Raw genomic sequence first — 23,590 nt, 5'->3', positions numbered from 1 at the left:
GAGAGAGACAGACAGACAGACAGACAGACAGACAGACAGACAGACAGACAGACAGACAGATTTTTTTATTATACATAAAAAGGCATAATGGCAAATCCTGATACAGGACAACATGCTAACTTGCCCCCACCTTGTCGAGGCAGCGTTTGTGTGGCCACATTTGATTTATGATGTAATGTCTGTGTCAGCAATATTAGTCATCTCATCAAACGCAAGCTCAGAGGTTATCTTGGCTTTTGCATGCAGGCTACGTGACAAATTGTTGCATTCCAGCTGAGCAAGTCAGTGCCAGGCAGCATGAAATGCAGACATTCCTACTGCGAGAGTGTGTGTCATGATTGAATTACTGAATATCCTTGACACTGGAAGTTGATTAGACATAAAGACCCTGTAGAGATGCATCTTTTAGCAAATACTCATGGGTATTTAGGTATAATTAGGTGAAGTGGATACTCAGTAGTTAAGATGCGAATTTAGATCTTGGCACCACCAAGAGAGCCATTGCAGGGGCACAACTCAAGACCCTTAAACCTCACAAGATATGTTGCGTATGTTGCTCTGGATAAGCACAACCAAATGCTATAATGGTAATTAAATGGATTCGATTAAGTAATCGGCCGGGGAAACCTTTGACTCCTAGCACTCTAAATGGCTCTTTGGTTTGCTTTTAACATTTACATTATCAGCATTTAGACACCCCATCAAGCGTGATGTACAAAAGTGCTTTGAAGTCTCTATAAATGAATAAATCAACAATCTACAATTATCTTTCAATCTAAAGGTCTACAACAGAAAATGTGCCATTTCTACAGGCAGAACATTGTTACAAAGCTACACACTTCAAATAACCCTTTAAAGTGCTTGTTAATAATAGAGTACACATAGAAAAATACACGTTCCAAACAACAAGTGGACCATCTTTCATTCGCCATTGGTTATGACTACGTTATAGTAAAGGGAAGGTGTTAGCTTAGTGGTTATTGGATTCGAAGGTCGTAAAATTCGTACCCCAGCCACACCAACCTGCCACTCCTGGTGTACGGAGCAAGGGCTTACCCCTGTTGTGTAGCTGATCATTTGTATGAACAAGATAAAATGTAAGTTGCTCTGGATAAGGGCGTCTGCCAAATGCCATAAATGTGAATGTAAGTGAGGAAAATATATTTTGGTTGAAAAAAAAATGGTTCTACATGTTTCTCATGTTGACTCAATTCCAATCCGATAAAGTTTTTCAGGTCACTGTAGTCGCATCACACAAAAACGCATATTTCAGTGAAATATATGGTACTGTATGTGGTGCTAAAGACATGTCACACCATATCACTTTGCAACCACTGATTATTTAAACAGATTGAGTACAGCTCTTTGGCTGATGGAGAGCCCACTTGCTTAGCACATGGATCTGAAGAAAGGTTAGACACCATGGCAGATCTTGAAAGGAAGTGGAGGTGGCCTTTGACTGTAAGTTAGTGATTTAACATCAGTACTTCAGAAAAGAGATGTCTTCGAGCTTTTTTTTTTTTTTTTGAGACGTCGCCTTTGCTTGCTCGGATGTTGCCGTATGTAGTGTGGTGTTAAAATGAACTAAAGCATTTTTTAAAAAAACCGTTGGTCTGGTAGCTTTTTTAGGCATACCTTATATGTCTGAAGTCAAACATCATCAATACTTAGCTTTAAAAAGCTAATGGTTGCATGATAGCCAGGTGGTTAGCAAGAAGACCTGCAACACAGGCCATACTTTGTACTTCAAAATACATAGAATGGAAAGTAAAATATACTCACAGCAACCTGAAGAATTCTGATCTCTACAAGCTAGCTAATGCTAGCCCCAGAGCCAGAATTGAGCACTATAGGGTTTAAATAGCATTTCTGTACCAACACAGGGCTTCTTCAACCCAAACCAACACTAAATACTTTTGAAGACAAAGACAGCTTAGTTTTCTTAGATGGTGTTGAATAATTTCTGACCTTACTCTAGGTTTTTTTTTGTGGTGTTAAACAGTACTGTGCTTCCAGCAAGCCAGTCTTATCTTTGCGGCGAATACACCGGCCTGGCACGGTGATGTGAATCACCTGCTCAGCTTCGGGGGAAACAGCTGCTTGGTTTTCTTGGACTGGACTGAGTTATGCTGGCATGTCTGGCGATTGAGCAGTCATGTCCGGCCACACACTGCCCCAGACACACAGCACAGATGTCTGAGACAGGCCTGGCAGCAGGAGGCATTCCGTTGGTCACGGCTGGCCACACACCCCCTCACACATTATGTATATCTTGGGTGAAATTCAGCTCTCCTCATCTTTTCAATGTCTAATGGGCGTCATGCCTAAGCTATACGATCGCCTGTGCGCCCCCCCAGCCCACCCCCTTCTCTTTTTTTTGCTCATGTCCTCCCACCTTCCATCCTTTTCATCTCTGTTTTCATTTCCAAAACATATGTTGAACTCTTGACTCGGACGTATAAATAACTCTGCTATCTCTGGATAAATAGGTAGAATTTTAATGCTCAGGGAGATCAGTAGTAGTTACGAATAAGACGAGTGTTTACCTGTAAAATCCATTTTGTGTTTAGCCATAATGCAGCAACAATGTCATAAATGTTTTTGTATGTGTATATATATATATATATATATATATATATATATATATATATATATATATATATATATATATATATATATATATATATATATATATATATTCTTCCTTTGTTATTCTATATCTAGGCAGACTGTAAATGAATTCTCAGGCTAGACCTACAATAACCTCTGACCCCTCTAGCCATGTGTCTTATGCCGTCCCGAACAGCTGTTTGTAAAAAGGTTGGCATTCCAGAAGACAGCTGGAGGGTCTAATGGTGCCAGGGTGCATATCATTAGGCAGTATGTAGTATATATTTGACAGCCCATTGAAACTGTACAGTTGTACTTAGAGCAATTTTGTTTTGTCACTGTATAGTAACTCTGGACTATTTGGGATAGTTTCTTTTTTGGAACACAATTTGTGGGAATCATGAAATCTGTGGAGGCAGCTGTTTTTGTTCTTTTTTTTCTGAGGGTAATTTAAAAATGTATATTTCTTTTCCTCTGTCAAGTTCTCAGAGGTGCAATTATTCAATATAATAGTCATGTGCTGAAAATATTTTGACAAAATGATGGTGACCAGTAACGTTTTCTTGCATCCAGAGAGAGAAAGTGTTTGTAGACGTCTGTCCATAACTATCTGTGAGAGAACTGATCTGGGGTATGTTTGTATGTTTGTATATGTGTGTGTGTGTGTGTGTGTGTGTGTGTGTGTGTGTGTGTGTGTGTGTGTGTGTGCAAGTGCATGTTTTTAACTGATATTTCAGAGGCCTATATATTTTTTCAGATGATCTGAAGGAACTATAATTACTTCAGTATGAAAGTTGAGAATTTAAAGAATACCTCAACATTTTTATCATAATTTCTTTCCTGACACGTCAAGTGGAGTTTTCACGTAACATCTTGTAATCAACTTGATAATTTCACAATATTGCTTCTCATTTGCAGAAAGTTCAATTCTACTTCAATCTATTAGACCACCCACTTCCACAAATAATGGTGTCATTATCTCTAGTTACATCAACCCCCATCAAATCACTTTCATGCCTGTCATTTGCTTCACCTGTTTTCACACTAAGCCTGATCATGTCACCTCCAGTCGTGACCTTTTTTCATATCAGTTTTATTGCACCACCTGTAGTCTTGTTACACCTAGTCATATCACCTTCTGTCTTCTGTCAGGTCCAGTCATGTCATCTCTGGTCTTATTGCCTCTGATCGTATTATTTCAATTTGTATTACCTTTAGTCATGTTATTATCTCATCTCGTCTCATGTTTTGACCTCTGTTTGAATCACCTCTAGTTATGTTACCTCTGGTCACCTCATCTCCAGAAATGTCACCTCCAGTGATCATGTCACCTCTATTCACACTTATCACTATGATCCTGTCATCTCTAGACAAATAACTGCATGACATGTCGGTTTTGATTGTGACACCACCAATATTGTCTCCTCCAATTGCTCCAATTCAGGACATATTGAAATTCATGTGTGGAAAAATACACATTATGCTGCAGATGTTAAAGATAAAAACTGGACTGAGAAATACCAGTATAATATATTAATGCTAAGACTGGGAGCTATCTAGTTCTGCACCTCATTTGACTGTATTTTAAACAGACTTTGCCCATACCATGCTGTGTGTTCCATCTAAATACGGCCATAAACCATTATTCATTTCCAAAGAGGGCTGAAAATAATTTAACATCCATGTGGTCTGAAAGTATTTTGCCAGATGTATGTACGTATGTCTGTACTGTAAGCCTCATAGAGTCTTCAGGTTTAGCTTAGCAAACATACATCCAGCAGAATTCTTTCTTTTTTATATATATACATACACCCCAAGTAACTTGTTTGCCATAACCATGAAATTAAACCCTGCCAAACAGAAATCCTTACTATTTCTCAGGACTTGGTTCTTTTGGACTTTTTAGTCTTTGAACACCACATCCAGACTGATCATTGTGTGTAGGCCCTGTGGTTATGGACCAAGCCAATTCATACCCATGATAAGTCTTCTGGAGTGGGCAGTATGCTAAATCTTTCAGCCTTGCCTCTTGGTTTGATTATTGTTACAAAGAGGACTGTTTGAAAGACTTGTTTTTGTTGCAGGCTTAGCCACGAAAGGAGTGTTTATCTAGAAAATGGGATGGAAAGTGGTTATGCTGGTTACATAACTATTTTGTTTATGTAATGTATTTGGTTAACTTTGGCTAGCACTTTGGCATCTGACCTAAAAGGTCTAGAGCGCACAGTGGCACATTGGGCATTGTGTTTTCCTAGCATCTGGGCACACAGCAGGGAAACTGCCATGGGGCAGACAGACAGAAAACAAGTGCTCGGAAGTTGAGAGAGCGATGGAGCAGTAAATAATGGCAGTGACAGGAGAGGAAGTGAAGGAGAAGAGAAAGCCTGTCCGTACTCGTAGGTGTGTCAGACTTCGAAGCTCCTAACGAATGGGCTGATTTAGTGCTGGAATAATACAGTAACGAGTCGTAATTTGTTGTTTCAGTAATGCATTCGCTCAGGGGACTCGTTTGAGGCATTCATCTGCTGGCACTGTGCTGTACTTCAGCTGCCAACTCACTACCGTTCATTTCTGAACAGTGTTCCCTGAGATCCTATCCAATTAATGTCCCTGCATACAGTCTGTACGTTTAAGGGTATAGTAAGTGATAGCTAACTGATATTTTCCAGAGGCCCTCATTCCATAGTCATTATATATGAAACAGATCTTATTTTTTTCTGTCTCTGAGAAACATATATATATTTTTTTTTTAAATGATTCATTTTTAATCTCTCTTGCAGAATGTATGAACTGTACGGGTTACACTGGACTGAACTATCGCCTGAACATCCTCGAGAGTAAGGTAAGAGCACTGAAATCAACCATGATATGAGCTAAGAATTTTCTGCATTTCCTCAAGCCAAGTTAAATTGAGCAAATATGTTGAACAGACGTTTTGACAGAAATCTTTGGTGCATAAAACAAATGGACAAATTGACCACATTTGTCCAACTGTCAGAGGCTCGAGGTCAGGATTTTGGGGCGAAGTGGTAGCTCAGTGTTTAAGGTGTTTAATAGGAAAGTCATGAGTTTAAATCCTAACACCACTTAGCTGTAAGTGCTGGGCCTTGAGCAGGGCCCTTAGGTGATCAGTGTATAAAATTACATCATTGTAAGTTGCTCAATTACACTGCAATGTATAACTTAATCCCTGTCCTATTACCTAGGGAGCATAACCAGGAGTTGTTTTTTCACAGCAGAATAATGACATATATATAAGTATATGCCTATATGATTTACTTTCATTCAATTTATTCAACCTACATCATAATAACTGAAACAAACTAGCTTTTAAATAATTTCACTTTGGCCTCGTTTTTATTGGTGAAAGATACAAGTATTTAAAACTCAAGTAAAAAGGAGTCCACTTTATTTGAGTAACTACATTCATATGAATGGCCCTTATCCAGAGTGACTTCCAAAGTGTCTTTAATTCTTCATCAGAAATATTGGCGGACAGTAACGAAGTAAATGTAATTTGTTACTCCACTTACAGAGCTTTTTATTTTTTATTTTTGGGCTCATGATCATTTTAATAGATATAAATCAGTGACTCATTAAAATCATTTTATTAATAGATCATTGTGCTGAGAGTAACATTAGAGTCATTTAACATAAACTGTGTTGAATAAGCAAAGAGTCTTGTGTCAAAAAATGAAAATAGGAACATCTAAGCCATAATAAAGCATACATTTATATGCAAATACTTTGGACTTTTACTCAATTTAAAGTTTAAATGCAGCACTTTTACTGGAGTAATATTTTACAAGTGTATCTCTACTTTTACTTTTACTTTAAGTACACCACTGATCAATAAATACTTTCTGATAGTGGTTTATTAGGACATAGAATTAGAATACCATCAGTCTAAAATTTATTTGGGACCTAAATAAAAGAGGGGTAGTCATTTAAGAACCTCCGAGGTAAAAGAGGTCCATTTTTAGACAGCTCGAGACTTGGCTGTTCAAGTGGAAGTTCGTTTAAACACCTAGGTGCCTGAACAGAGAAGGTTCTGGAAGCATGTCTTCCTTGTACCCTGAAAGACAATGGGGAGAGTCGAGCAGTAATTCTGGATAACTACTGAGTAACTGGTAAATATCAAGTACTAAATGGTAGCAAAACATTTGAGATTTTGAGTATTGCCATGATCTTGGACCCTGTTCAGAGATAATACTTTCCAAAAGCAAGAACTATGATTGAAGGGAAAAGTGCAAAACCGTGAGGTACACCAAGAAATGGTTTTCTGAAAATCATGGTTTCCTTCGATTTAAATAAAACAAATCCAATCCCTACAGCATTTCTGCCAGTTCAGAAGTGTGTTTTAATCAGCCAGCATGAGTTTTTAGTCTCAGATCATTTACTACTTTAAATAATCCCTTTCTTTTAGGAACCATTTGTTGATTTAATACATTTTTCTGAAATATTATAGAAAAAAAGAAATCTGTTAATGGATCTTAAAGGAAAGGCCTGTATTCACTATATGCTTGTATTGGATTCTGGCCCACATTTCTTTTGTAATTAAAAGACAAATGAATAAATGTAAATGTACTCTACCGTAGACAGTCAGATATCAACAGTAGATTTTTTTTTATGCTAGTTTGTGAAATTGTAATATTTAAAAAGTTTTGGTAACTGTTTTGTGCTTTTGGCTGTGTATTAGATCAAGTTGTTACAGGGTGCTGGAGCTCGTTCTCCATCTATCAATACTCAGCCGGAGAGATCAACAGACAACGAGGTAGAAACTCCAGAGCCCACTCCAAGGGGACCCCCACCTTTTTGGCAGCCAGGTGAGCCAATCACCTGCCATCACTTTTTGTAACAATTGCTCATTTTAACAGAGACCAGCATTTCACCCCGAGAAGAGAGCCTCCCTGAGATTTGTGGCCACATACATGGAGAAAGTAATGGCCATTGGAGTGGAGGAGTAATGACATGTTGAGTCTATAAATGCTGGAGCTTAGAGACATGAATAAAGTATATACATATTTCTTTGGGGCTCAAGTTGCCAAAAAATGTCTCGTGTCTGAAAAATCTCACCTGCTTTTTTAAAAGCGTTAAAGAAAAGTCTTGCTCTCTGGCGAATATTAGAATTTAAGCAGGTCAGGGGAAGAGTATCAATACCCAAAGTTTCCAAACCGAACAGAACGTTTTGTCTCTGAAAGTTCAGGTCATGGAATTGTCAAATAGTGTCAAGCGGGTAGTGGAGGGTCCGTCGCAAAGGTTCAGTGCTATGACCAGAAAGTTGTGCAGATTACCAGGGGGCAGATGGTCTAATTCATTCATCTGGATGTGAAGAAAATGATACACCAATGTATCCGCAGAAGCATTTACGCAAGAAATCCGACATGCATAAAACAGGGTTGCCAAGGTCATGTCATTTATGGCAAACTAACCCTAGCTTTGTTCACAGATAAACAGTCCATGACAGCCAAAGCCCTGCTTTAAAGCAAATAATGGGATCAATTCACGAACTTCGAAGTCTATGAGAGACAAAGAGAAATCGTATGTGCGTACAGCGTATCTACGGTATACGGAACCATTTCATTTGTAAGATATATTACAAAGATTGGTACAAGGAAAGGAGGATTCTGGAGTGGATTATGTCCGTACCAGGCAATGATAAAAAAAAAAAAAAAAGCAGATACTGCAAATCAGAAAAATCATGCACTAAACAGTGAACTTGTTTCCCATGCAAAGAAAAAAGAGACTAAGAGAAAAAAGAAAAAAAAAATCCTTCTCCATTTTCCAATGCCCAAACTTTCTGGGTTAGTGTCAGGTTTTTCTGTGCAGTTTTTGAGATGTAGTTTAGTTACATTTTTACTGAGATCTGGCAACCCTGGATGAAGACGTTAGTGTGGAAAAATGTTTGTGTGGTGAGTTTGTGTAAATAAACACAACAGAAATGTGTTCCTATACTCACCATTGTGAAAATCCGCAGACATCAAATGATTGTATGACAGTTGGCATGAGTCACTTTTGCATTTATATCAGGATCACAATTTAATAACATTACATAGTTCTTTTAATTGCACAAATAGATCTAGTGAAACTTTGACTTAAACAAATCAAATATATCCAAAAGATATCCACACGTAAATCTCGTAGTTAATTATATGGCTAGTATTATTTCGGGGGGATGAATTTGGGTGGCGACGGCTTTTCTGTTTGGGAAGTGCTCTGAAAGAATATTATATTTATAATTGATGTCATTTATAGCTGATCTGAGCTGCAATTCTCCACAAGTTTCAACAATTTCTAAAATACAAGTGAAACCAGGCCTTTTTTTTTTTTTGCTAATTTTACAGGTATAAAAATGGATGCTAGCATTGCAGTACTTGCTAGTGTTGCATGCTGAAATAAATCAAGTTCCAGGCGTGCATGATTTGATGCGTTCATTTAATGTATTTCATTTTCTCTCTCTGCTTACAAAATGGAAGCGCTCATTCCAAGCATTTACACACTTCATACTCTCTTCTTTCTTCTTACTTAACTCTTGGTTTTCAGTCCTCGCTTACACCTTTTTTCCCTGCTAGAGCCCCCCACAGTTTGATTGCTAGCACAACATGCCTTCTTGAGCATTCATCACAGAAGATTGAGTAGTTTCATGCATTTACACCAACATTTCTTCAAATCAGACTTTATGCATGTACCCCATCATAAATCCAAAACACAACCATCAAAATGAACTACATAATGCAAAACAAAAAACATTTGAGGGGTTTAATTTTCTTTCACAACAGAAACATCACATTACATAAGCCCCACACTAGCATGCAGTAGTAAGTGGCTAGTGTGTCCTATTACTGACGGCGCACATGTCACCGGCCAGTCCGCAGACCGTTTATCAAGATGGCAGACAACAGTGTTAGCGCATTCATGGAACAGCGTGTGGTGATGAAGTTGCTTGTGAGTAAAGGCATAAAACCAGCGGATATTTACAGAAGACTTCAAGTACAGTACGGTGATGAGACGTTCAGAGGCAGTGAGATATTTAAAAGGTGTAAACGTTTTGAAAGATGGCCATGCGTCTGTCAGTGACAATCCCAGGCGTGGTGGTTCCCTGATGATGAAGTGAAGCAGGCTGTATGACGGTTCAGGTTTACTGACAAGTGTAAATGTTTGTGTCACTGTTTTACACTAATCATATTTGGGGTTTGTTTCTGCATGGGAGCATCAGCAGAAATGCACCACTGTGAATGTGCTTAGTGTGAACAGTGACAACTGGAAATAAACATTTTCTTTAAAGCACAAATGCTTTCGAAATACACACATCCTTCTATATGGTAAGGAGGAACAGAACTGCTGCCATGAAACCTCGTTGATCTGTTCCAATGTTCTCCAGAGTCTCACAAATCCAATGTTCAGCACACTTACTCGGTGTCCATCAGTAAAACCGCATGGAGAAGACTAATGAGGGTGCTATTGTTTTCAGTGCTGCTTTACACTCTTTAGTCAAGCCAAGATTAGATTTCCATTAAAATCTCAATTTCAAATAAAATGTCATTATCCCATGAGGTCCTTCTTCATCATATTTCCTATTTACATCTGTGTGGGCCCATCCAGTGTTTTATCTGGCAATCCGAACCAAGTCCTGGTTTCACAGCGTCAAGTCAGCTTAATAGATTGGAGGTAAAATTCCCTCAATGCAGCAAGACAAAAAAAAAAAAAAAAAAAAACTGTTTTATACTATAAAACAAAACGACACCCACCCTAGGAGAATGAATTCATTAGGGTACATTTCAGGCTGTGAGAATATTCAGTTATTCCAAATTTACAGGGTCTACCATATTCAATTTATGTTGAAAGGCTGAAAGAAGAGGTTCTACAGATTTCTTTTTCAACTTTTTTTAAAGATATAGCAGATAATAAATGGGTGGTTTTGTATTATTTTGCCAAGAAACTAAATATGCATGAGAAAATGAGGCATGAGTTTTATTACTATTATTATAACTAATGTTTTTCAGAATGTAGAAGGTGAAAAAAGATATATATATATATATATATATATATATATATATATATATATATATATATATATATATATATATATATATATATATATATATTGTATTGTATATTGTATTTTGTATAATATATAATTTATAATAAAAAAATAATTTATATATATATTATACAAAATACAATATACAATATATCTTATACCTAAAAAATGTTTTATTATAGATTTTACACACTTGTAATATAAATATATTGCATGCATTCATATATAAAGTTTATATATAACAACCTTTTGCCCTTATGAATAACATGCAGTAAATTTTTTATGTAACAAACACACAAAAATAGTCTATAGTTTCTTCTTTTTAAAGAAAAACACTACAATTATCTGCAGCCTTACAATTCATTTGTTATGTCTGCAAAAAAATAACAGCAAAAAGTCTGTTCCTTTATGAAACCAAATGTTGGATACACTTTCAAAACATGGAAAATTCTCCATGCTAATTTTTTATACTCATAGACTTCGTTCTGATTCAGATCTGGAGACTGAGATGCAAAATTCACATGTATTTGTATCATCATCTTGCTGAAAGCTCTATTTATGGCCAGAAGAGGCCAGAAGAGCCAATCCAGGATTTGGGCAGAAATATCCTGGTACTCAGAATTCCTAAAATCATCAATGTCCAAAATTTTCTGAGCACAAAAGGTTAATGATCCATCTTCAGAATCTTATCATCTTTGTGACCAAACATACTGCTGGTCCTCATGACCGTTGCAGTTCTAGTGAAGCTTGGTGAAACTCTATTTTCCGAGAACTTTTTCTTGTGATTTTTAAACAGTTTGTTGCTATGAACGTGGTGTTTAATAGAATTTTCTGAAATCCCATCGTCACTGTAAGATGTGCTTACATCCTTTTCCTAATTTTTCAGCCACTGAAATTGTGTTTATGCCTTTATAATTTGAGTAATGCTTTGCGCAGTTCAACAACCATGTGACTTTTTTTGTGTTGACGTGTTCCCCATGGTAATGGAGGACAAATGGATTTTACATGTGTGCAACTTTATATTTATACTCAAGGACAGCTAGGCATGATTAAAGGAATGGGGTCTAAGCACCAATGAATAATATTACTGTAAGATTTTCAAGAATTGCTTTGTATTTATGGGAAATATTCCGTACACAGGGACAAGGGGCCCTCCCGGGCCTTTAGGACCACCTGGTTTACCTGGTTCATCAGGACCTCCTGGACCTGCAGGAGAGACAGGTGCTCCAGGCCTACCAGGACCCACAGGTCAGAGTCATTATCTATTACTTTCTGTGAAATCAATGTTGGTGCATTTAGCCAGATTTTGCCATATGTTCTGTTTATTACTTAGCAATGGATAGCTGTTTAGGCCATCTTTCTAGATTTTCTAGCTATACAGTTATCTTGAAACACAAAATATGTGATTAATTTATATTTGTGATTATAAATTTTAAGTTTTAAACAGTTTTATCCATCAATCCTGTCGAAAACCAGGAACACTTGTATGTAAATGAAAAAGTCAGAGGTGGTTTGATGTAAACATTGAGTTCATTTATGGAAGTTTTTTCCAAAAGTCTATAATCAAGGTGAAAAGCAAGAGAACTTCAGTCAATACTAACAGACCATGAATTGTTGCTAGGGAGACGAGGAAAACAATACACAAAGATATGAAAAAAAAAAAAAAAAACAAAGAAAAAGAAAACAATGCATGAGTCACGGGGCAAGAAGTTATAGTGGAAACATATGCAAGATAATGTGAGGATACAACATGAACTAAGCAATGTATGTAAAATCCTTTGGAAGCAAGGACTGCATAAATGGAATGAGTCAGATCAACATAGCACCAGTTAAATCCTTAACATTGTATATTTGGAGGAATTTAAACAAGACAGGAAGTGTTGTTATAGGAAAGTAAACACTGAAAGAATCCTGACTTTCACCATATCAATAATTATAGGTTTTCTTTATTGAAAAAAACAACACCTTTATTATTAGTTGTATATTATGTCAAGGTTCCACCCTGTAAATCTACTCAAGTATAAGTAAAAAGTAGATCATTTTAATTTTACTCAAAGTAAAGTTTTTGGTGGGGTGGTGAATTCTAATGTAGTTCAAAAAAGGACAAGGGGATATAAATCTCCAACTAGTTGTGTGTAAAGAAAAAAACCTTTACAAATTAAAGTGCAATAACAAAAATGAATAAAATAATAAAAACACTACAGTTCATGACTTGAGTCTAATCTGAGTTTGCAGCGAAAAGTACATTTCCTGTTATATAATTTATGATCATGAGATAAATCACAAATGCAGATCCAGAATTCAGACAGTAAACACACATTGAACAACGTTCGATTCGCACCTTCTTTCTTTCTTGTGAGTTTAGTGCGTTCGTTCTACGCCCATCAATCAATCAGTGCAGTAGATTCCGAGGCACGATTTTTTTCCCACCTTGTTTTATATTTATCTTTTTTTTTTTTACTCAGTAATGGATATGATTTAAAATGTAGTAAGTTCAAAACATACTTAAGTAGAACTACTCAAATACAGTAACTCAAGTAAATGTAATTTGTTACTTCTCATCTCTGCACATAAGTATAAATAGTCATCCTCGTTTACAGGCCCTAAAGGGGAAAGAGGCTTTCCAGGTGAAATTGGACTTCCAGGTCTGCCTGGTCCTCCTGGACAACCTGGCCTGCCCAACTCTATTCCTCTACGAGGGGATGTATTTCAGGGTTTTAGTCCAGACGAAACAGGTGAGTGGATTCAGTATACATTTGTCATACGTCCAGGTAAAATGTATCCTGACAATGTGTATAAAGCTCATTCAATCATTTATGTGATGGTGGATGCATCAAATTGGTCATTAGTCACACAGTAGCACTCGAAGAAGCTTCTAGGATGTACTGAAACACTTGTCACTACAGGACAAGCCTCCAAGCTTGAGTCTCCTATCAAGTATGCTTTTTGCAAACCTGATTTTTGAGGGAAGTCTTTGACGAGTCTTGTCACTGGTCTGTGGATGTAGTAGAACTAGGAAAGAACAGCAGATCGTAGTTGACCTCATGTTTGTGTAAAAGCTAGCTGATGCCTGCGCAGATGGCGAATAAAGATATTGTCAAGAATAAACAAACGTGTGCAGCCAAGGGCTCAGCCCTTTTAGTCATCATTTCCTCCGAAGAGACTTAAATGAAATTTATGACAATATAAGCTGGTCTAGTAATAAGAAAATAATGAATTTAAAAAGTGATGAATAGATTTCATTACTTATTTGGTTTCCCTGACTTGTTTGAGTTCCATCTCAAAAACTCCAATGAGTCAAGTGAATTCCATTCGATTCGATTTAAGTTTATTTCTGTAGCACGTTTCACAATGGACATTGTCTCAAAGCAGCTTTAAGGAATGTAAGAATTTTAGAACAAAAATCACTTACATTTAAATTTATATCTATTTATAACTGATGAGCAGCCTGGGGTTGAATGTGGCAAGGAAAAACTCCCTTAGATGGTATAAGACAGAAACCTTGAGAGGAACCAGACTCAAAGTCCAAAAAAAACCCCATAATTTTTTGGATTGCTGATATTGCTATTTTACACAACATTTTGTTAATTACAATGTTCCCTTTACTCTTTTACACAACGCAGTGTGCAATATACAACATGTTTACTGGCAGCGCTATTTTGTGTTTTGTGTATTTGTCTTACACTGTCCTGTATTGTCTTGCACTGTCTCATGTTGTCTTTGAGAGTGAGAAATATCATAAGAACCGGAGTGTGTGATGATGAGTAATGTCCTTTCTACAGTCTTATACAGTTAGTTGGAGTTGTGGAACCAGGTGCTCCTGAGCAATAAATGAGCTCAACAGCTGAGATCATTATAGATTTAAAACCAGCTTCTATATGCCAAAGCATTTAAATGTTTCACTGATGGAGAAACAGCATATGTACAATTTTTGTCTATCAATTAAGAAGTTGTTTATCCTCAAAATCAGATGTCCGAAACCTTCATGAAGTAATGACTCAGGATCCTCGAAGAGTCAATATTTACACTGTGACGGTCCGAAATCTTCATGAGTGGATCATACAAATAGTTTGAACTACAGTGTTTAAAGAAAAAACTATAAGATTTAATAAAATGCTAATGACCAAATAATGGGACCTAAACAGGTATGATGCAATTCCTGGTACCAGATACAATTTGAAGATGCACTTAATGATGTCAGAAAAGGTTTTACAAGGTTCATTCATTCATTAGTTCATCCTTAGTAACTGCCTGGTCAGGGTTGGTTTGGATTAAATGAGGTAAGTTGTTTGTTTATATTTTGTGAACTAGAACCATTTATTATCACGTATCTCTAGTTGAGAGCAATAATGAGCTTGGGGAATATTGCTGAGTTTGAGGGACAAACTTAGACCCAAGGCTGAAACTTCTAACTTTTCTATATCTGTATTATTTGTTTGGTTTTTCAGTATTTCTGGGTTCATATTAAATAGTTTTAGCTCTGGATGTGGATATTTGGAGCACTAAACCAATAAAAATACAGATATTTGGACTGAGTTACACACTAAGTTGTTGTCAGTGAAATCATAGAAAACGTGATTTAGAACGATCCATTAAGTAAGTACACTCCGACAGTAGGAAACCTCAGGCACAGGTTTCTCCGTTCATAAACAACATCATAAATGCACACCCAATTTCTTACAGATGTTCTCACGGATCGTTTCAGATCATTTACCTTGTGCGTTACGTTTGCCAAGAGCAACCGCTATTGTTTTGAGCTACATGTGCTTCATGACTCTGAACCATGGCTCGTGATTAGAATTTCCATATTCAACAGCATACCGTTCTGCAATGGTAAATCCAAAGCGCAATCTTCTCAAATCTTCCATCACACCGGAATCGATTTCTTTCCCCCCCAGCATGATTAAACAAAATCGTGCCTTCTAAAAGATGTATTGGTCGAATTTGGAAAGATTTCCGAGTTGATTGTTTCTTTCGAACACTGAAGGTGTTTCAATTACTTTCTCAATCTGAGCTTGGGTCTTATAGACTGCATCTTGTTTTTATTACAAATAGTAGGCTCCATTGACGTCATCGAACGTCAAGAAATTCGGAAAAGCAGCAAGACCAGGTGTTATTTTTCCATCTGTTTCCTACATTCGACTGTAATTTCCTTACATCATCTGCTATTATTCTGACCTTACTGACGGACTTCTTCAACGTTTGTTGCATTCGTTATTTACTTGGAAATCCACTGGCCATATGACCCCTGAGAAACTTTGTAATTGTTTGCTTCGCAATTAGTACTGTGTGTACAGACGCCGTCCAGACCGCTCCCGTGTCATAAGGTCCAATTTTCATAAAATGCGAAGGATAAGATTTTTTTTCCATGAAATTGTCCGTGCGTCTCCATTTACCGTGAAATTGAATTCAAACTGTTCATGGAAAACCGGGCTGGAAAAGAAATTGGGGTTTTGTATGGATCTTGAAGGCTGCAAGATGTTAAGTATGAATTTATTGTATTAAAATATGGACCCTAAATACAAATTTTATGTCAATTATGGCAGAAGAAAAAACATCTCGGTTTCCCAGACGTTTTTTCACCGATATTAAATCTTTAATGCTTTGCATATGCCTATTATAACTATATGGATGAAACAGTGTGGGCATCTGAGAATAAGGTTTGTTCTTGTCCATTCTACATTTAGTTCCCATTAATACAACCTCCAATCTTCTAGGAGGATGTTCTATTATGAAGTGTGTTGAGATATGTGCACATTCAGCTACAGGGCAGGAACTGATGTCGGTGAGGTGAGGAGGTTTGGGGTGCAGTCAGTGTTCCAGTTCATCATGTTTAATAGGGTTGAGATCTATAAAAAGCCACTCAAGGTCTTCCACTCTAACCCATAGAAACAAATGTACATGGAGCTGGCTTTGTGCACAGGGACATTATCATCCTGGAACAGGTTTAGGTCTCCTAGTTTAAGTGAACGGAAGATTTAATGCTACCATATCTGAAGACATTCTATACAGTTGTGTGCCTCCATCTTTGTGGGGACACTTTGGGGAAGAACCACCATGTCTGAAAAAGTCAGGTAGCATAATACTTTTGTCCATATAGTGAATTTAGCTAACATTGTGACTAGTTAAATTATGCTAATGTTAGCTTCCTAGCTTACATAAAATCCATATTTTTGATATGTACATTTTTGAGATTTGTATTTATTTATGTTAAAACTATTCAGAATATATAATTTTGAGTTATTGGCTTTCAAATGCTGACTTCTATCAAGTTTGTAACAAAGAGAAATAAGAGAAGATTCTATCTATCTATCTATCTATCTATCTATCTATCTATCTATCTATCTATCTATCTATCTATCTATCTATCTATCTATCTATATATATATATGCATATATGCATATATATGCATATATTTCAACTTTCTTCTAGTAATGTTAATTCAGAACAAAGTTATTTGATACCTGAAAATATTTGAGACAAAATTGTTCAAAGAAAATGTCAATAAAGAAAGGCAATGACCGTGTAACCACTTTTTAGACCAAATAACAATAATAATATTAATAACAATAATAATTATGGTGTCTTGGTTTTACTGCATATAAAAGTACTAGAACTTAATGATCTCAAATCCAAACTATATTTTATATATTTATTAAATAATAAAACTGCATAAATTGTACCAGAGACTACTTTACTTGTTGTTGTTGTTGTTGTTGTTTTTTTTTTTTTTTTTTTTTTTTTTTACAAAGGTTGTAATACCAAAAATCTACTTTTTTTTATTAGGTTTCTTGCTAATTAAAATAAAATGTTTTATTTTATTCTTTCTAAAAGCATTTAGTACTTGGTGACTTTCTGTACATTACTGTGTGCATATACTGAATATTATTAAGTAGAAACATTTAAATAGTAAAATATTACTTTTAGCTTCCTACCCATAGAGATATGAGATAGCTTGGATGAAGTTCTTTCATAGTAATGTCATGATTAGGAGGTCAGCAATAAAAAAACAAAGATTTGTTGTAAGTTTGGCTCTTGATCAAGGTTCCCGAACCTTCATCTGAACCTGTGCTTTGGCTTTTCTTCTTCTTCCAAAAAGAGCCATTGACATAGTGACTAAAACTAAATTCCTTTATCACTTCCTTGAGGAGCCAACAGGGGACAGCAGAGTCCTTCTGTTAGTTCGGCCAAACTGAGCTGTTTTTGATTAGGCGTCTGGCTTGAGCGCAAATCAGCTCTAATTTGTAAGCTGTCAACGCAGCCGTCTGCTTTTGGAAGCGCAGTGCCAAAGAGCAGTGGCGTGTAAAAAGGCGAGGGCGAGACGTTCCAACCTTCACCCTCCCCCTTCCCCTAAACCTGCCCCCCTTCAAGACCGCTGAAGCTCCAGAAATTGGTTCCAGAGGGACGCTGCCAAGCCGGCCAACCTCCTCGAGTAGCTTTGCATGTTTTTCGAAGCTGGTGGAAGAGGGTTGTGGCAGCTGAGTTCCCCCGAGGCTGGAGACAAGACTTGGTGCTGAGGCTCGGACGTTCGACACGAAGAGCAAAAAACCTCCTGCTGAGTCTCTGGAGATGTGGGAAGGGTAGTGTGAATGTGACTGAACGTAGACTTTCTTGCCTCTTTCACACACAGTGCAAGGCACGCCATGGACAGCCTGGGGACTCATTACATTGTATGTATAAATAGATGACGACTGCATGGGTTCAAAACAAAACACCAAGCAATCGACTGCAAGACAACAGACTGAGAAAACAGAATCACCTGCTACCGGTTTTCTCACCTGTCTCTTACCTGTGTGTGTTATTACACAGCGCTTTAAAATTCTCTATCACAAGGTGCTGATTAACAGCAGTTCTTAGGTGAGGACTACTTAAGATTTCCGGAATGTCTTCCTATGTGCCTTGCGGTTTCTTTGTAACACAGCAACCTCTTTTTTCCAGTAGCTGCTATAACGAATGTAAAATTAGGAACTAGGGAGTTTTATGATGTATCTTAAACTTTCAGTTTTTCAGGGAAACTTTCAGCATGGTCAAACTTTAGCAATTATCCATTTGCAGAAGTGCCTGAAGTGATTGTTTATAGAGTTAAACTGAAAGATATGAACCATAATGAGACAATTTCTACTGAAATCTTCTTTGAAAGCTTCTACTGAATTCGTATTGCTCTATTAATTAAGATGTTTAGCAGCTTATGATTTCCAGGAAGCTTCCATTCCTAGCTACAATGTTATGTAAATACATTATATGGACAAATGTTTTGTGATTCCTGACTTTTCCAGCCATAGTGATATTATGGGGTAGTATAGTAAGATTATGGGGTAGTATAGTGATATTATGGGGTACTATAGTGATATTATGGGGTAGTATAGTGAGATTATGGGTTAGTATTGTGATATTATGTGGTAGTTTGGTGAGATTATAGGGTATTATAGTGAGATTATGGGGTAGTTTTTTGAGATTATGGGGTAGTTTAATGAAATTATGGGGTACTATAGTGATATTATAGGGTAGTATAGTGAGATTATGGGGTAGTATTGTGATATGGGGTAGTTTAGTGAGATTATAGGGTAGTATAGTGAGTTTATGGGGTACTATCGTGATATTATAGGGTAGTTTAGTGAGATTATAGGGGTAGTATAGTGATATTATGGGGTAGTATAGTGATATTATGGGGTAGTAAAGTAAGATTATAGGGTAGTATAGTGAGATTATGGGGTAGTTTAGTGAGATTATAGGGTAGTATAGTAAGATTATGGGGTACTATAGTGATATTATAGGGTAGTTTAGTGAGATTATAGGGGTAGTATAGTGATATTATGGGGTAGTATAGTGATATTATGGGGTAGTAAAGTAAGATTATAGGGTAGTATAGTGAGATTATGGGGTAGTTTAGTGAGATTATAGGGTAGTATAGTAAGATTATGGGGTACTATAGTGATATTATAGGGTAGTTTAGTGAGATTATAGGGGTAGTATAGTGATATTATGGGGTAGTAAAGTAAGATTATAGGGTAGTATAGTGAGATTATGGGGTAGTTTAGTGAGATTATAGGATAGTATAGTGATATTATGGGGTAGTATAGTGATATTAAGGGGTAGTTTAGTGAGATTGCAGGGTAGTATAGTGATATTATGGGGTAGTATAGTGAGATTATTTTAAAGCAGCATAGTGCAATACAGTACCGCATTCGTGTTTCGTCATATGGTTTTGCTTAGATTTCAGTCTATTCTGTCCTGTCATTGGTGCGTTTCCTGATTGAACTCACCTGTTCTTTGTTTATACCCCGGCGGGATTTTTGTTGCCTTCGAGTCCAGTCGGAAAAATCGCAATTACATAGCAGACACATACGAATGCCACCACAATGTGGTAGCATGTTTTTTTGAGCCTTTTTAAATAGGAGATTGGTGGATGTTGTGGTGGGGGTGGGTTGGGAGGGATGAGGGCGGTGGGGGGGGGGGGTATGAACCAGATATCTCTTGCAGATGCTGAGATTTTAGTCATAATTATGTATATAAAAAAAAAATTCCAAGGCAAAATAAACTTCATCCTATACCTTAAATCAAAACAAAATCCATTTCCTCATTTTTTTTTTTTGTCCAAAACCACTTCAATACACACCAAACCATAATTACACATGGAATCCCAGAATTCAGTGTCTAAATGCTGAAGGCATCTTTTGTCTTGTTGCGGAGTCTTGGCATGCATTTCCCCATTAAACCCAACCCATGTTTTCCCGTGTCCCGTGTCCTATGTTTCGTGTTTAGACCCGTGCCTGTGCTTCTGCTTCTGATCATGGATAATCCCTGTTTTTTATTTTTTTTTTTATCTTCGATTATCATTCCTAAGTTAACACAAATAACGTCTGAGTATATGCACATGCCTCCTGCTTTACATTCCCGTCAACTGTCTTCTGTTTAAGGTCTTGTGTTTATAGCACGTGATTGGTATTTAGAATCATATTCATTCAACTGATGGGAAATATAGCTGGATTCTGGCTTCATTTTTATTCCCAGAAACAATCCACCAGTTTGTACCAGCTTTAGGATCATTTATTTAGTCAGTAATCGCAGCCAGACTGTACAGTTCAATAATATTCTCGAGCCCTTTGCTGTATAAAGGTTTTAAATGTAGTTCGCACGTTTTACTTCCATCGTGTCACGTCATTCATCTGCTCTTAATCGCTCATGTGACTGCTGACAGCTGTGTTGAGCTTGTGGGCTTGGTTCCATCCAAACCTCATCGTGAAAGTACGGCGAGAGAGAGTGTGTAGGACAGCTGTCCTTGTGCTGTGTCTCTACGAGACCAAGGCAAATGGAGTTTCAGTGCTGAAAGGACATGACTTTGTCTCTTGTGTGTCTTGGAATGGACTCCTTGGCAGGTCATTGGCTCTCAATCGATGAATGGGTGTATTGTAATGACTGTTAATGGGCAAGAGGACAAACACACACACACACACACACACACACACACACACACACACACACACACACACACACACACACACACACACACACACATATGTATGTGTTACTATCCTTGTGAAGACTTTAGACACAGAATACTTAACATAGTGTTTTAGAAGGACTTGCCAAATGTCCCAGAAATTAAAACTCAGATATAACTATTGATATATATATATATATACATTCTTTGGAAAATCAACATGACGCCCACTTACAATGATTCATCAAAAAACTTACATTGTTTATTAAATGATGTTTTTTGTTGCAGATCTCTGAACATAACAGTGAAAATGAAGATCTGTGGGAAACGAGACTCTTGTGGTCCACACATGACGAATTAATTAATGTTCATTGTCTCTGTGTTTTGTGTAAGCAGGTCGTATAGGACCCCCAGGCCCACCTGGTCCTTCCGGTATGTCACAATACATGCAGACACACACACACACACACACACACACACACACACACACACACACACACACACACACACACACACACAAAGGAATTTTTATAGTGCAGTATTTTCTCTTTTACAGGTTTACATAAAACTCCACTCTAGAACACAAAGTTATTAGTGATGTGTTTAGCGATTCTGTTGTTAATTTGTTGCTTGGTGCTGTATTTACGCTATTCCCATGCAACATTAGTGATTGTGTAATAGCTCGAGGGTCATAGCGGGAAGTTGTTAATGCAGGCACAATGGCATTTAATACAGACGGGAAATAAAAAAATTCTTTACCATATAGAATCGCTACGTTTTTGCTCACGCTTTTGTTCAAGGTTCAACGTCATATCAGGGAGAAATTTATATTAATGAGGAAGTAGGAGGCCAAAGGGTGGACTCAGATTTCCAGGTTGCAATGTAGCTATAAGAAATGGTTATAAATAAAGCGTCGCTTTATGCTTCGCTTTCTTTAGCTAGGGATGAAGCGAGGGCTAATTCAGTAAAGTTGTTAAGTGTGGAATTTTTTCACTTTAAATAGATTTTTGTATTAAAGTATCCAAATGTAATGTAACTTTTATTTATTGTGTCTTTGTTAAGGCCCCCCAGGTCCTACCGGAGCGCCTGGCATCCCAGGTTTACCTGGACGAGATGTATGTAAATTACTACAACTAAAAATCTGTTTTGTTTTGATTAGTATTACTTTTTGTGTCCATCTTGAAGAGCTAGTTTGGGAATAAAAAAAAGAGCAACATTCTCCACAGCTAGCACATTTTCTTTTGTACTCAGACTACAAGCATATCTGTAAATATCATCATATTGTAAAATTGTGTTCAGCTTTTCAGTGATGTCCTTCATGCTGTGCTGATGTGCTTTAGTATACTGAAGGATGGTTATATAATGTATAATTATGAGGCTGACAGAACCATGTAACATTGAAAGGTTATGAGTGCGGCCATTTTGGACAATCTAAGCAGGCCATGCCATGATAGATTACACTCCAGACGACTGTTTGCTCTCTAATTTACGCTTACAGAGCTTGGACGTGTGCTTCGACTCATTGTCCTGTTGAATGGAAAAGTCGGTTTCAATTAGCCGCAGTCCAGGCATAATTGCATGGTGTTATAGCATGGAATAGTAGCCATGTTGGTTCAGTATATCTTTTACCATTTAAACTTTGTGAATATAATGAGTTAGCATGTTTTTCAAATATAAACCGAAACTTGTGTGGTAAAACGTGACATAGCTACATGTATTTCATGTATACTGTGTGTGTGTGTGTGTGTGTGTGTGTGTGTGTGTGTGTGTGTGTGTGTGTGTGTGTGTGTGTGTGTGTTTGTTTTTAGGCACTGAGGGGTAACCCAGGCAAAGCTGGAGAACCAGGACTTAAAGGAGACCGAGGTGAAAGGGTGAGGTCTCATTCTAAACTATATGTTAAAGAATCCTGAACCATTATGATTGTGTAAAATCCTCTTTCATTAGATATCCATACTTTTTGAATGGTGATGAAGTGCTCATTTTGAGTGAACAGCAATTTTTTAAATTGTGTTATTTGACAGTTAAAGGCAGCTGCTTTATTAATTTGATCATCTAGGTGACGCAGAATTTTTGGTAGTGATCATGCTGTTTTATTTTGCTTTATAGAATTATTATTGCACCTAGTGGTCAATAATGGAAACTGCAACAAGCATCCATTGGGCCTGGAAGCATGCTGCCTCATGCTCATGCCTCATCCTCATCCGTTTGGAAATTATTTAATTTGAACAGGAGCAGGAGAAACAGATGGCATGATTGCCTTGTTCTTGTGCCGATTTGGGCCAGATAATAAATGTACATCTTGTTTTGTACAAAATTATCAGAATTTAATAGAAACTTTTAATAGAAACTGACCTGGAAACAGCCCACAAGAGCTGGAGTCTTGAAGATGTTTTGACTCAGTTGTCTTTGAGGACAAAATGTTCACTTGCTGCCTAATAAATCCCACTCACTAACGAAGGCAGTGAGGGATAATTAGTGTTTACTTCACCGGTCATAA

The 23,590-nt window shown here is 37.1% G+C and overlaps 1 protein-coding gene and 1 long non-coding RNA gene across 3 annotated transcripts in view; one reads left to right on the top strand and one right to left on the bottom strand.

Moving 5' to 3' along the window:
* col26a1 (collagen, type XXVI, alpha 1) overlaps positions 1–23,590 on the top strand; it is a 37,894-nt gene that overhangs the window by 10,150 nt on the left and 4,154 nt on the right. The window contains exons 4-10 of one of the 2 annotated variants that reach the window (XM_083525911.1): positions 5,391–5,452; positions 7,310–7,436; positions 11,792–11,899; positions 13,252–13,386; positions 21,487–21,525; positions 22,156–22,208; positions 22,902–22,964. In XM_083525911.1, the coding sequence (XP_083382037.1) occupies positions 5,391–5,452; positions 7,310–7,436; positions 11,792–11,899; positions 13,252–13,386; positions 21,487–21,525; positions 22,156–22,208; positions 22,902–22,964 (587 nt within the window). The remainder of the gene's footprint in view (positions 1–5,390; positions 5,453–7,309; positions 7,437–11,791; positions 11,900–13,251; positions 13,387–21,486; positions 21,526–22,155; positions 22,209–22,901; positions 22,965–23,590) is intronic. The other variant, XM_083525912.1, reaches the window with a different exon arrangement.
* LOC310717771 overlaps positions 15,560–23,590 on the bottom strand; it is a 339,024-nt gene continuing 330,993 nt past the window's right edge. The window contains exon 4 of the long non-coding RNA XR_014530891.1: positions 15,560–15,570. This is a non-coding gene — a long non-coding RNA (uncharacterized lncRNA). The remainder of the gene's footprint in view (positions 15,571–23,590) is intronic.

Source organism: Silurus aristotelis (genome assembly GCF_946808225.1).
Source record: "Silurus aristotelis genome assembly, chromosome: 22".
Classification (NCBI taxonomy): Eukaryota; Metazoa; Chordata; class Actinopteri; order Siluriformes; family Siluridae; genus Silurus; species Silurus aristotelis.
The sequence above is the reverse complement of the archived record's forward strand: the minus strand, read 5'-3'. Positions and strand labels throughout refer to the sequence as shown.